This window comes from Diorhabda sublineata, chromosome 8 (assembly GCF_026230105.1).
Source record: "Diorhabda sublineata isolate icDioSubl1.1 chromosome 8, icDioSubl1.1, whole genome shotgun sequence".
NCBI lineage: Eukaryota > Metazoa > Arthropoda > Insecta > Coleoptera > Chrysomelidae > Diorhabda > Diorhabda sublineata.
Genome location: NC_079481.1, coordinates 27,891,807 through 27,907,341, shown reverse-complemented (window position 1 = coordinate 27,907,341; position 15,535 = coordinate 27,891,807). Strand labels below are relative to the sequence as shown.

The 15,535-nt window shown below is 34.8% G+C and overlaps 1 protein-coding gene across 2 annotated transcripts in view; it reads left to right on the top strand.

Moving 5' to 3' along the window:
• The window catches only part of LOC130448351 (ankyrin repeat and SAM domain-containing protein 1A-like), an 88,697-nt gene that overhangs the window by 14,897 nt on the left and 58,265 nt on the right, over window positions 1-15,535 (top strand). For both annotated transcript variants that reach the window (XM_056785681.1, XM_056785680.1), the window contains exons 3-5: window positions 2,160-2,313; window positions 8,914-9,059; window positions 10,581-10,703. In XM_056785681.1, coding sequence (XP_056641659.1) covers window positions 2,160-2,313; window positions 8,914-9,059; window positions 10,581-10,703 — 423 coding nt within the window. The remainder of the gene's footprint in view (window positions 1-2,159; window positions 2,314-8,913; window positions 9,060-10,580; window positions 10,704-15,535) is intronic.

Here is a 15,535-nt window from a genome sequence, read left to right as displayed (position 1 = left end):
CGGTCTAGAAATAAATCAAGAAATAACCAAATATATGAAGATATCAAGACAGAGCAGTGAGGGACACAGAAATATGTATTTGAAACTGAAAGAAAAAAATAAAGCATTAATACCAGTGATTGCGTACGTCATGGAAACAATGATCATAAATAAAAAGGAAGAAGAAGATAAATGAATATATTCGACAGAAAAGTACTGAGAACTATACTCGGACCAAATATTATATGAGTAGAGAACGAGGAACTGGGAGCAGAAAATACAATGAGGTAGATAAAAGCACAAATACTAAATTGGGAGGGACACATCATGAGAAGAAAACCTATAGAAATGATGAGGAGGATAACACAATGGATACCTCTATGGCCAAGAAGCAGTGACAGACCTAGAAAAAAAATGGAGAAACCAAATTGAAGAAGATACCAGAATCATGGGAATAGTAGGCTGGAAAGAAAAATGCAGAAACAGAAAAGAGTGGAGAAATCTGACAAACTAAGCTGGGCTAAACACAAAACTATAATAAAAAGAATAAGTGGAGTAATCCACCCCAATAAAGGGATTCGTAGGCGCATAAAGCGCTAGCCATAATCGAGGAGATTGAACGACATAATGATGATAATCTAAAGACAATCGAGAAAAAATTACTGAGAACTATGCTCGCACCAAATATTACAGGAGGTGGAGAATGAAGATTGAAGAAAAATCAAGAATTGTAAGGAGAACTGGGAGCATAAAATATAGGTGGTGAGGAGGATGACACAATCCATACCTCTGTGGTCAAGAGGCAGACCAAGAAATACCTGGACAAACCAATTTGAAGAAGATACCAGAATCCTAGAAATAGTAGAATGGAAAGCAAAATGCAGAAACAGAAAAGAGTGTAGAAAGCTGACAAACTAAGCTGGGACCAACAAACTATAACAAAAAGAATAAGTGGAGTAATCCACCCCAATAAAGGGATTCGTAGACGCATAAAGCGCTAGCCATAATCGAGGAGATTGAACGACATAATGATGATAATCTAAAGACAATCGAGAAAAAATTACTGAGAACTATGCTCGCACCAAATATTACAAGAGGTGTTGAATGAAGATTGAAGAAAAATCAAGAATTGTAAGGAGAACTGGGAGCATAAAATATAGGTGGTGAGGAGGATGACACAATCCATACCTCTGTGGTCAAGAGGCAGACCAAGAAATACCTGGACAAACCAATTTGAAGAAGATACCAGAATCCTAGAAATAGTAGAATGGAAAGCAAAATGCAGAAACAGAAAAGAGTGTAGAAAGCTGACAAACTAAGCTGGGACCAACAAACTATAACAAAAAGAATAAGTGGAGTAATCCACCCCAATAAAGGGATTCGTAGACGCATAAAGCGCTAGCCATAATCGAGGAGATTGAACGACATAATGATGATAATCTAAAGACAATCGAGAAAAAATTACTGAGAACTATGCTCGGACCAAATATTACAGGAGGTGGAGAACGAAGATTGAAGAAAATTCAAGAATTGTAAGGAGAACAGGGAGCATAAAATATAGGTGGTGAGGAGGATGACACAATCCATACCTCTGTGGTCAAGAGGCAGACCAAGAAATACCTGGACAAACCAATTTGAAGAAGATACCAGAATCCTAGAAATAGTAGAATGGAAAGCAAAATGCAGAAACAGAAAAGAGTGTAGAAAGCTGACAAACTAAGCTGGGACCAACAAACTATAACAAAAAGAATAAGTGGAGTAATCCACCCCAATAAAGGGATTCGTAGACGCATAAAGCGCTAGCCATAATCGAGGAGATTGAACGACATAATGATGATAATCTAAAGACAATCGAGAAAAAATTACTGAGAACTATGCTCGCACCAAATATTACAGGAGGTGGAGAATGAAGATTGAAGAAAAATCAAGAATTGTAAGGAGAACTGGGAGCATAAAATATAGGTGGTGAGGAGGATGACACAATCCATACCTCTGTGGTCAAGAGGCAGACCAAGAAATACCTGGACAAACCAATTTGAAGAAGTTACCAGAATCCTAGAAATAGTAGATGCCTTTTTCAAATGAATATGTGAACATTAGTTAATGAAGAGTTTTTATTGTCGCTATTGCATCTGTTAAAAAGCCCTACGTGAGAGTATTAGGTTATCTTTTTGTTGCAGAGAAATAGTGAAATTGCTCCTCGAACACGATGCTTCAACTAATATTGTTGATAGCAAAGGGTCCTCGCCTCTCCATCTGGCTGCTTGGTCTGGCAATGTTGATATTGTCCGGTTGTTATTATCGGGTCCATCCATGTGCAATGTCAACTTAACGGTAAGTTTTATTTTTATAATTACATAACATACAAAAAACTGAACGTAACTAAAATAATTATTAATAAATATCGTTCGAATACAGTAAACGGCCGATCATCCGCGAGTTAAATTCTTATTTTTTTTTGTTCAATAATAATAAAAAACAAAATAATCGAACATTTTTCTTTTTAATCAATTCGTTTGAAATTCTAGACCTACAATTACCTTAATAATTTATTCACTTCTATAACGGAATTCCCTCACCTCTTCCCCTTATTACAATTTTTGTTTCGATCAGTCGTCGGAGCCTTTCAGCAAAAAACATAAAAGATAAATCAGTGAGTCATGTTACTAACAAATAGATGGCTCTGCCATTGTCAAAAGACTGTGTGTAAAATTTGATTGAATTCAGTACAATTTCCTGTGGTAATTTATTATTGCTTCCTGATAAAAAAATATTGTACAAGCTCAGCAATGGCTTCGAAAGTGTTATCCGGACTCTGTTTCATCGAAAAGTACCATTTGTTATTGGTTTGCTGAATTTAAACGTGGTCGTACAGACACCGATGATGGTGAGCGTTCTGTTCATCCAATTGAGGTGGTTACTCCCGATAAAATCGAAAATTGGTTATATCTAATCGTAAATTGAATTTGCGTGAGATAGTTGAGGCCGTAAAGATATTAGAAGGCAATGTGTTTATAATTATCCATGAACATTTGACCATGAGAAAGCTTTTTTCAAAGTGGGTGTCGCGTTTACTAACAGTCGATCAAAAACAACAACGTGTTGATGGTTCATAGCAGGGTTTGAGTCGATATGTGATAATGGATGAAACATGGATCCATCACTTTACTCCGGAATCGAAACTATTATCATGTGAGTGGACTACAGCCGATGAACCACGTCCGAAGCGTCCAAAGGCGCAACAGTCAGCTGAAAAGGTTATGGCTTCAGTACTTTGGAATGCGCATGGAATATTGTTAATCGACTATCTCCAAAAGGGAGAGACACAAAACAACGAATACTACATGTAGTTGTTGGATCGTTTGAACGCAATTAAGGAAAAACAACCTCTTATATCGGAGAAAAACCCACTGTTTCACCAAGACAATGCACCGATTCACAAGTCGATACCAACAATGAATCTAAAGCCTATTTTGAGGCAAAAGACAAATCCTTCTACAAGCAAGGTATGGGGAAGTTAGAGAAGCGTAAACAGTGCCTGGAAGTCAGTTCAGAAATAAGTATTAGTCTTAGTAGAAGATTTTGTCAAGTGTGGAGAAATCTTTGGTAGAATCTAAAAAGAAAGAGAAAGAAGTTTCTGTTTATGATTTAACGAGTTTGGTGAAATCGGTTGCTGGTGATGAAAATGACAATGGAGATAATATCAGTGACACTCATAATCGGGCTTCTAACATCTAGCTGATAAACAAATTGTAAAGGAAGTGTCAGGTTCAAATGTGGAGAAGAGCGATGAAGAAGAGGATGAGGTACAAAAAGCCACGTTGCAGCTATAGCTCAGTCCTTATTCACTATTTAGAGGAAGAGGATGACGCAAAAATTTATGATTTAATAATGCTGAAAATACTCCAAAGCCAAATAAATAGAGACATAAGTGTCCTTTTAGATCTAATCCTATCCGCCACCGTCTTCAGAACTATCATTCTCGTACCCTCATCATAAAACATGATTTTCCACATCGAAAATGAATTTTGATAAACAGCACTCTGTTTGGAAAGTACATAGCACTTATTTTTAATATCAAAACATTAAAACACAGTCATAAAAACTATTTTTTGTGATTTTCTTTCTATTAAACACATTTATAAATATTCTTTTGGACCTGTAGGATAGCTATCGAAATTAAAACGAGTGCTAATACCACAATTTCTCGGTAAAAAGTATAAAATTCGATTCTGATGAAAAAAGTGTCAATTCATATGTATTTATTATCCAACTGAGAAAATTGGAAACAATTAAACACGACAGATAAACTAAAAACATATTTTTTATTCAATGTTAATCACAATCTTATAAAGTTTTTACGGAAACGCCCTGTACACCGATCGTTAATGAAGCAACCATTATCTATTTTACTCAAAGACTAATTTGTGACGCTGATTCCGCCACAGTTACGTTATTTGTTAATCATTCCACTGTTGTGTAAAACTATAACAAATGATTGTATTGAAAATCTATTCTCTAAAACCGAATTATTCCAATTTTCAAAGTAAATACATTATTCGAGATCAAAACCTGACAAATACCTAGTTTGATTATCCTCTCTACAGACGACAAATCAAGTGAATTACGGGTTAAAATCAAACAAGCAATAGAAGTGATTGGCAGTGAGTATAAGGGCCTATTTGTGTAGATTAATCACCGTTGGCTCTGATAATGGTCTATTGGACCCTTTCACGATGGCCACTTCACTCCATATTCGGCCTTTTTGGCTTTTGACTGAATCCATAGACGATGTACCATCGTGTCATTCCTTTCTGCATTCGTACAAATATATTTTCAGGGGCGGTTTAAAAGAAAAGAAAATTTAGAAAAACAAACAATAAATATAGAACAAAATACGACGATACTTTTTAAATCGATATCTGTCAAGGTACATAATCATAGAATAGGAAATTATTTAGAAGAACCACTGACAAATCTCACAAGTAAGGAATACCATTATCATCTGGGTACATGGTATCCTATTATGTACCGTAAACACTTCGTTAATCCGGTATTTTTGGGGGATAATAGATTGAGTTTCGGTGTATGACTTTTCTGAAGCCTTTGTTACCTTTCTCATCATCAGTTGCCAAAGTTGAATTTGGGAAACAACACCAAAGTAGGCCAGTTTTATCAAGCATGCTGTTTAACTAGATTATCCAAGGCAGCTTCATGAAAACTTGGAGCTCTTTTTAAGACCAAAAAGCTATATACACTTCGCCACAGCTTCTGATCTTCAACAAGGCCCATATTCTTTCATCTTTGGAGAATCTCTCGGAAATTTGGAAATCGACTCTCAACCATACCTTTAGGATACTCGAATCAATATACGAGAGAGCAATTTGACTTATAGGCGATCCAAAGTTGACTAGAAACTTAGAGCATAGAAAAAAGGTGGCTGATCTAACTCTGCTTTACCGATATTGCCATGGCAGATGCCCTTCCGAACTGTCCAATATAATCCCGCCTGGAGCAGTATTTGCAAGACTCACTCGACGTAGCGCATGAAGCCCGAGTTCGTCTGTAGACGCCCAGAACGTCAATTGATCGAGACAATTTTGTTTGGAGAAGTGCAAGCTTGTGGAATCAACTATAAAGACACGTCTTTCCCGAACACTTTTGTGTTTGGTTTTTTACATTTTCACGGCATTTGGGTGGGTAGATTGCTTCTTTCTATCCATAATACATGTTTGGTATTGATTTTTAGATGGGTGCAACCAACCATTAGAAAAAAAAACACTTTTCCTTCTATTTGTACGATCGAAACGAACTGTTTACCTTTTTCATAATCATGGGCCTAGTCACCGGCTTTCCTTCGTATCTTTTAGCACTAAACCATTCGAACTAAATTTCATTTAGCTCGTCTAGTTTTTCGAGACTGAATGTCTTCGAAGTGACAGCTTGAGCCGCAAATTTTTGTAATTTCTTTTTGTTGGATTGTTGCATCAATATTTTTCCATACATCTTATAATTACAAGCTTCCGCTGGAAAGTAAAAATAACATGCTTACGTTCTCCACAACAAAGCACACAACCTTGCTGAGACACAACTGTTTTTATATTTATTTGGAAATGATTTAACCCCTCGAGCCGTTTCTGTCTCTCATTTCTTCATGTACCACCCTCGACGTTCGCTCTTTGTCGTTATTGGTAATGAAGTGCTTCGGAGACAATGTAATAAGCTACTAAATAAGGGTAGGTAAATCAAATGGTCCAATGGATTCGGTAATTATTTGAAATTGTTTTGGTATCGATATTTGTTCTGTCATCGAGAACCAACAAAAATTAAAATAATTGATGGTACTTACCAAATAAGGAACAACTCGATTTAAATGTGATTTTAATCCCAGGGACAAATAAACGTGTTGTCGTGATACAAGTTCAAGTTCCTCCTTTTTTATTGTTATCAGTCTTATATTTGTGAAAATTGTAAACATGTAGGTGGTGTTTATGATAAATTTGACTGTCGCTTCGTAATAGAACCGAAAGTATTGCCTGGATATCAAATTAAATGTAAATTTTTAACCCTGTTCATTATATATTATATATTTACTATGAAAAATCACATGCCCTTATTTCAGTCTTCATCGTCCTGTTAATTTTTTGATAAATACCTGAGAACTAGCCTATTTAGAAGCCACCTCCATTTCTTGAAGAGATTTTGGGGTCTTTGACTATTCTTTTAAACTCATTCCATAGATGTTCTATGGACTTTAGGTTAGGACTTCTTGGTGGGTACTTTATAACAGAAATTGCTACCTCGTTTAGGTGGGGAAAACCTAATATTTTCCATAAACGAGAATCCCTTCCCTATAAAATTGGTGTTAAGTATTGTCCTAGCAGTTGTGCACTAATGCTCAAAAATGAAGTGAAGAGCTGATTTTATTCATAAAACGCTTCAAGCAGCCGATAAACCTGTTACAGAATTCGATAGTTCCTCAATACAAAACCACGAAAACAGTTCTTTCAAAATTTGATATACTTTTCTACATCCATCCAACAGTACACGACCCTTATTCTTCTATTGTCCAATCAACATACACTCGATTCACAGCACGGCCATTGTGAATTTCCGTAGAACAATAAAGCGGTCGTATCACACTAAAATTGACCAATTTCTTCACGAAACCGATACTCCCAAGAATATTCCGTACATTTATCTTACCAGACATTGTGAGTCGTTGTTTAATTCGAACATCAGTCAAGTGTTGATTTATTGTAGACACGGTAATCTCCTTTTGGTACGAACCTGATCGTTTATTAATGCTTCTAGGTTCTAAGAATCTTAGATACATTTGCCTTGTCGGACATTACGATGTCGATTTCTCAAAATCGATTCACTTTTCAAAATTATTAAGCATAATTTTGTTTTAAACGAAAAATCAAACTTAAACACGTCGAAAGAAAAAATAAATTTCGATCCTATTCCAAAATTTAAAGAGACAAGTTGTCTGTCGTCGACAGGACCTTCTGGTCTTTAAAAATCCGTTTTCGTAGTAGCAGTGTATGTGGCACGTCGCACGGGTTTCGTTTTAGTTGCACTTCAGCGACTACGGACGTGAAATTGGAAAGATCCCATCAAGTTTTCCTTTTGCATCTCTAAAAACAATTCTTTCGTTTCTATTAGAATTTATAGAAAAAAATATTTCTGAAGTTCGAAGTATAATAAATAATAAAAAAAACTTCACTTTGTTTTTATCTCATTTTAATACATGTAAATATAAATTTGTTTTGTTGAAACTATTTAGAGGATTAAATGTTTTCTCTCTTGGGTATTTGCCGGTAAATTGAAATCCATTTTAAGATAGAATAATTATTAGTAAACAAGTTGGTCATATAAACATATAAAATATTTAGGGTGTTTGTTACCTTAAATTTTTCTCAATCATTTTTGCAATAATCGTCCATTCTCGAAATAAAAACTTACCACATCTGAGGATAGCTCCATAAACTTTTTCCAGCGATGTTCGATACCCTCAAAACAGCCATTAACTGTCGACAACAACTCTTCATTGTTGGAAAATCTTTGACCACCGAGCCAAGATAATACGAAGAGGCTAAATATGACGAATATGGTGCATGGGGTAGCAATTTAAACTTTAATTCATTAATTTTGGCCATTGCAATAACGGATGTGTGAGTTGGTGCTTTGTTTTGATGAAACAACGCCTTCTTCTTAGCAAAAAGCGGTATATAAAAGTTCGTTTTTTCTTTTTCAAGATAGTCAATTAATATTATTCTACGCTCATACAAAAAAACCGACCTCATGACTTTGCCTGCAGATGGAACAGTTTCTGCCTTCTTTAGAGCCGATTCTCCCATTGCTTAGATTGTTCTTTTATTTCTGGTCTGAAGTGATGGACCCACGTTTCATCCAAGATTATGAAACTGCTTTATTTCTGTGAAACATTGCTAAATATCTTCACGACGCTGTTTTGGTTCCATTGTGAGCTTTCTTATGTCCAACATTCTAGTTAATATGTGATGTACCGCATTTTTTGAAATATCTACTATGTCTGCTAGCTCACGCACTTTCAGTGGACGATCATCCAGTACCGCTTTGTGGATTCTCTTCAACTTCTATGGAGACGTCAGCTCGTTTGGGGTCGACCACTGCGATGCTCTTCTTCGCTAATTTAAACTCTGCCACCCAATAAATTACTATTGATAATGAAGGAGCAGTCTCATCCAGAGTAGAATCTAGTTCAGTTTTTATATTGGTTGGGCTAATGCCTTTCAAATAAAAGTATTGTGTCACATAAAGATGAAACTGTTCACTATTGATGGCTGCCAAACCAATACTAAACAACGTGGTGTCCTCATACTTGAAACAGGCCAGGTACTTCTGGGAACATTCGCGTACATAACTCTATTCGTATAATTTTATTTTCAGAATAAAAATGACGAAACTGCCCTACACTGTGCTGCTCAATACGGTCACACTCAAGTCGTTAGCCTTTTGCTTGAACACGCGTGCGATCCGGGAATTAGGAACTGTCGAGGCGAGACTGCACTGGAACTGGCGGCCCAATACGGAAGGTAAGTAATTTGTAATACACTTTTCACTAATATCTAATCTTAACATTCATTTTCATTATAACAAGTTCATAAAGTTGGATTTAAATATATTTGAGTATTAAAACCATTATTGGATAATAATGATAGCAGAAATTTCTTTCAGAAATTAATATCTGATCCTTTAGGATGAATATCTATCTCACTGTAAATTATTGTTTTAATATTGTCCATCAGTATATAACTTCAAGCTGTTTTTACTTAAAAAGTCAAAGAGTGGTTTCAATATTAATCAATCAACACTAGAAACTAGACCTGGTTACACTGGATTTTTAAATACATTTCGATTATTCAGGAGAGCGAAGTGCGGAAGCACGAACATTTGCCAACACTAACAATGGCGAAAAAGGAAATAAGGAATTAAGCTAAAATATTAACGTACAGTTACAGTAAGCTGGTGCACTACAGATTTTGATCTGCAGCTCTTGAATCAGTCAATATTTGCGAGTTAATGTTGCATCCCGATAATCACCCAGAGCACAACAGCCAGTCATTGAAAATCCATCTTATTTGCGTGATTTGGTCTTTTAACCTGAATAAACACTCACATGATCGGTGCAGCTATTCATTTTGGGAAGTTTTGGAAGCTGCTTTGGTTATAAAAGTACATTAAAGTAGGTAGAGATTACTTTGAGGATGATGTGATTTTATCAAAAAAAGACTTGTAGATTTCGTGTATCTCAAACTACAACATCGCTTTCCTACCTAGCACTTTTGTGTTACGAGCCTTAGTTTGTCTTAGTCGACTTCATATTTTCTTAACTCTGGCTACCTACATCCAATCATCGAGATATTTTATCATATCTCCTGTTGAAGTCGCCCAACTAATCTTTTCTCAATTGGAGGTTCTCCTCATACGAGTCTTGTTGGTCACTAAATAGTGTCGCGTCGTCTTTTTAAGCCTACTTGGCTTACATCATATATACTATATGAAACATGAAGGATTATCAAACAATTTCATTTTAAAAACGCAGAAGAATCTAATTCAGAATTGTTTCTGCTTAAATATCTCGAAGTTTAGTTTCGCTGCAATGATCTGCGAAATTTTTTATTAATGAACTCAAAAGATTCACTTTTTTGAACAGTTTTCTATGCTGTTATCATCTCTCGGTGTTAGTCATCCACATATTTAGACTACGGTTTTCCATGACCTCTTCCAGTTGCACGTTTGACTCCATTGTTTCCATCATTTCAACGGAATTCATTCTTCTTCTGTTTGTCGTACGATAACTTGGAAATGAAAGCTTTCTATTTAGGAATTATTTGCTTGAAAGCCACTACCAATACGTGGAAGATTTCTCATAGTTCGCTGATTAAAAAAAACTCTTTTATCTTTTTCTCTAGCATGAAATATCTCAATTTAGACAAGATAAATTTATTAACATCCAGTAGGATCTAAAATTTTTCTTGAATGCGTCTTTTCTCTGGTCTGTTGCTAAAAAATAAACATGGCCAATCATCATTTTTATTTATTTGTTATTCCAGATTAGATACGGTGGAGCTGCTGGTTAGAACAGATCCATCTCTAATCCAATGTTTGAAGAGGACTACTCCAGATACCGTTTTTCCTCACACACCACTCCATCTCGCCAGTAGGAATGGTCATAAGTAAGTTAAATTATTAATTGTATTTCATCTAATTAACAATTAAGACTGTTTTTTCGTTAATTCTATCCACGATATTAATGTTGATGCTAGTTTTTTTCACTTAAATGTATCTTTGGTTTTTTTTGTCACATACAAATCGATAAATTCAACTACATAGACAATCCACGGAATAATATGGAAATTGTTTGAAACAGGAAATTTAACAGTGGCACACCTGCAACTATGCCAGATTATCTCATTATAAAGCGGACTATGTACAGGATACAAAACGATGTCATCTGCTATGGATACGTACGCATGATGTCACATTCGTATTCACACATTGTGGACTCATTTAGTGCGTCAACTTTTCTTTTTTTGTTTACGCATGTTTAATACTTTTATTTTGAAAAATGGAAATGGTCGTAAATATATTTAGAATCTATAAATATTGTATATAACTTAACCATAGATCATTCCAACAACTATTGGTACCATTTATAAAAATCGAATACAAAGAACTGGATTAATTTACTAATAATAGTGTTCAAAAACATTTCTCGTATCGGACAGATACACAGCACAATCTACTGTAAGCAGAGCACTGGACATGGTTGCTAGCAGCAACTTACCAGTTGTGGTCTCGTTGGAAGGAGACAAAATTGACTACATTCTCCAAATATACAGAGAATGTTATCAATATCTTTGTCTGCACCATTGTTTCTTTGTTTGTTCAGATAGTTGCCCCATTGTTTCAATTATTAACGAAAAAAGAAAAACAGGAACAACGTATCAATCTCAACTTTCTCGTTAAAATTGAAAAAAACTCCGACTGAGTGCTGTAAATTGTTGCAAGAGTCCTATGGTGATAAATCTATCTCGTGCGCGTGTTTTTGAGTGATGTAAGCACTTTAGAGAGGGCCGATGGAGCACTGAAGATAAACAGCGCCCTGGACGCCTTGTGACTGTTTTAACTCCGGAAACAATGACCAAAATAAAAAAAAATTTCCGTGCGGATCGTCGAATGAGCATCCGGATGATTGCCGAGGCTGTAAACGCTGAAAGAAACGGTTACAAAAATTTTATACAAGGAATTACACATGACAAAAGTCTGTGCGAAGTTGGTGCTAAAAAATGTAACTCCCGACCAAAAGCTCTTGAGTCAAAGGGTCTGATCAGATTTCCTCGAACAGTTAGAAAAAGATCTGCTCTGAAAGGGACCCGATTTGAGTTCATGGAAGTGGTAAAGCAAAACACGGCAGGGCTCCTAAAAGCATCATCAAAGAAGACTTCCAGCACTGCTTTGATCAATGGAAAAAACGTATGGAAAAGTGTGTGGCGAGGGGAGGGCAGTATATTGAAGGGGTGAATTCGAATGTAGAATAATTTTTAAAATAAAACCCTTTTTCGTAACCAGTCTCGTTATTTAATAGCCAGACCTCGTAAGTTGAGTTCCTAATAAATAGTGTTGACAACAATCCTTCTAAGGATAGTTAATTCTCAAGAGTTTTTCATGTATTCGACAATTTTTTATTCAGTTTTATAATTATTTCATTTTATATTTATTATATTATTATTTATATTTATTTTATCATTAAAATTTTTGATTTGAGCATATTTTTTACCTAAAAAATCTTGAAATCGAATGACTAATAGTGTAGAATTTTTCTGTATCTCCCAGATACATTTAAAGGAGTGTTTAATATTGTTTTTTTTATTTACTACATGTGGCTATAAATTGCAAATAGTAAAGTAAAAGTAAGTGAAATCTTTAATTTTAATTGCAAGATTCATTTTTTTTTCAAGTTTTAAATAGGAATCTACAACACTTGCTTCGATTTCCAATCCAACTTTCACGAATTTACAATTTCATAACCATTTTTCCAAAATAAATCATTTACATGCACTTTTTTCCAAATAAGGTCTCAAATGTAAAATAGTTTCCATAGCTCAATGGTTCATGAACGCGGCTTACGATCCTATGGTTGGTAGAACGAATTTTGTTTACGTGAACGAAAAAGTCAAACTTTTCTTCTAGTCTCACCTTCTAATAAAATGAATATTTTTCTTACATTCAACACAAAACAAAATTGTTGGAGTAAATCTTGGTTAAATTAGTATTCAAGAATCTTCTTCTTCGCTCTTGTATAGCTCTTGGTTGTCACTCCACCTCTCGAGATCGACCTCTACCACTAGGTCCAATTAGAGATTTTTACCAGTCTATCCTCTGTCTTTCGTCTTATATGCTGGTACTATTTTTTACGCTTTTGTTAATTTTATCTACGTCACCTGATCGTCTGGGGCTTTTTACTTCTGTTTCGGCCTAGTAGTATTTTCCCGAGATCCGCCTGAGAATTTCCATCTCCATTAGTCTCCAAGAGCTATTTCATTTTTTATGTTTATGGCTTTGTTTGTGATGTACAGGTCATTATATGTCTGATTGTTGCTTCGTAAATTCATGCCTTCGTTTATTGTCTTAGGTTTCGCCTTACTACGTTCTGAAGACATTCCGCCACCTTATTCGCTCTCTATATTTGTCTACTGGTGATGTAAATTCCGAAGTATTTGAATTTCATTTTCTGTTGTGTTATGAATCTGATTCTTTCAGTTTTCTTGTAAAGTTAATGGTATTTAATAATCTTTGAAGATCATGGCGCTGCTTACTTGCATGGGTTTTGTTTTTTTACCATTAATGAGATCCCGAACTTCATGTTTTTATTGTACAATAGGTGGATAACATCTTCATGGTTAGTACGGTCAAACGCTTTGGTGAGTTCAATGACACACACCTCTAAGAATGATTCAAATTGATGCTGATAATGATGAAGATGAAAAATTATATTTTGAACATATGGGTGCAAAAATATAAAGGGAAGTAGTCATATAGAAAATATTACTTTATCTTTGATATCTGTAGCTGCTTTGAATGTTGACTTTTTATGCGTGTCGCAAAATGCTATTTTGGGTCAGATCAAATTTATAAGAACGAAAAGATTATTTCACTTCACTAGACTTATAATGAAACGGGACTTTACATATACCTGCATACCAGTCAGATGGTTATTAAGAGGCGAGTACATCTTCGCATCCAGAATACATCTGGTATCAAGTATGGTGGATCTGAACTAAAGACGAGAATATATCATCTAGTAAGCAGTATATGGGAACAAGAAACAATACCAGAAACGTGGAATAATGGCAATAATGGTACCAATACCTATGGAAAAAGAAATGAATCCAGAAACTACATAGGTATAGAGCTACTAGATACAACCTACAAAATGTTGACTAAAACCATAGATAAAAGTTTGAGAGTATATGGAGAAAACTTGTTCGGAGGCTACCAATGCGGGTTTCGATCTGGAAGATCAGTCACAGACCACATTTTCACTCTGAGGCAAACGCAAAGAATTGGGTACGAATACAATCTACCAATTTACTCTGCCGTCATAGATTTTCAAAAAGCTTAAGCTTCCGATACTGTGAACAGAAAGTATTTGTACAGCATTATGAACGATCATAGTATTCCAAAAAAGCTTTATGTCTTACGAAAATGACACTCGAACATACAAAAACGAAGGTAAAGGTAAATCAAACAATATCAAAATGTTTTCAGACCAACACAGGACTAAAACAGGGAGAGTCTCATAGAAACTGCAGAGACGGTGAATTTACGAGTCAACGAAGATAAATCGACAACACCACAAAGGAAAAGAGCAATGAGAAGTTTGCAATACAACTGAACGAAGAAAAAGCAATGAACTTAGTACAAGTTCAAAATTATGTATACGTTGGGGTGGTTATAAAGGACGACGGATATCAGGTACACTAAATAAACAAAATAATGATCATAATACAGCAGAAAGATAAAAACCTGGAAGTGTGATAAAAAAGTACTTAAAAATATATTTAAGGGAGTTCATACTGCAAAAGGAGAAAGAAGTCGTATAAATAATAAGATAATTAACTTTTATGAAATATTATAAACAAAAATTGAAATTTGAGCAAAAAGAATTGTATGTTTGTGAGGGTCTGTTGTGTTTGTCCTTTTTGGATTATTCTCCAAATTTTCCCAATTAACCTGATTCATACTTGTTGAGAATGTTCTAAATATTGTTATTCGTATAATTAATAAAAGTTAACAATTATTTTTGGTATGATAAAAAGTTAATTGGCGCGTACAATTAAAGGCCATATGCATCGATAATAAGCGTTAATATTATACACACATGCATATTTAGACACATTAACAGATAGGTCGTTGACACTTTTTGCGTTTATATTGAGTGACCAAAAAAAAAATACTACTATAAACTTTTCTTTTTATAAAATAATCTAAAAAAGTATATTTAATGACTGGTAGACGTTTTTATTGCCTTATAGTACTCATAAAAAACGCACACACATTACAAATTATTTATTTTCTATTAAAAAATTTTTACTAGAAATTTTTTGAATGCTAAAATTGGAAAACGAATCTTACATTTTTGATTACTTAATTAAGTCATGACTTGATTTATAAAACTGGTAACTATATACGCCAAGCCGTTGTTTGAGAGCCACTGCTTTCTTTTTTGTCGTACTTTATTTATAATATTAAACTGTAAAACTAGATAGCACGAACCAATGTTCTTGATAGCACCATTTGCTGTGGTTTAGTTCTTTCTAGTCTTATATCCCTAGTAAGTTAGAATTTCTGGAATCGTTGGCGATATTCATATTGAATACACTGTTTACACCAAAACTCACAATTACACTCCCTAATGCTCGTTTCGATAACCAAATTATCACCTTCTGAGACTGAAAGTAAACTATTTACTTTCAGTCTCTGAAGACGATAATTTGGTTATCGA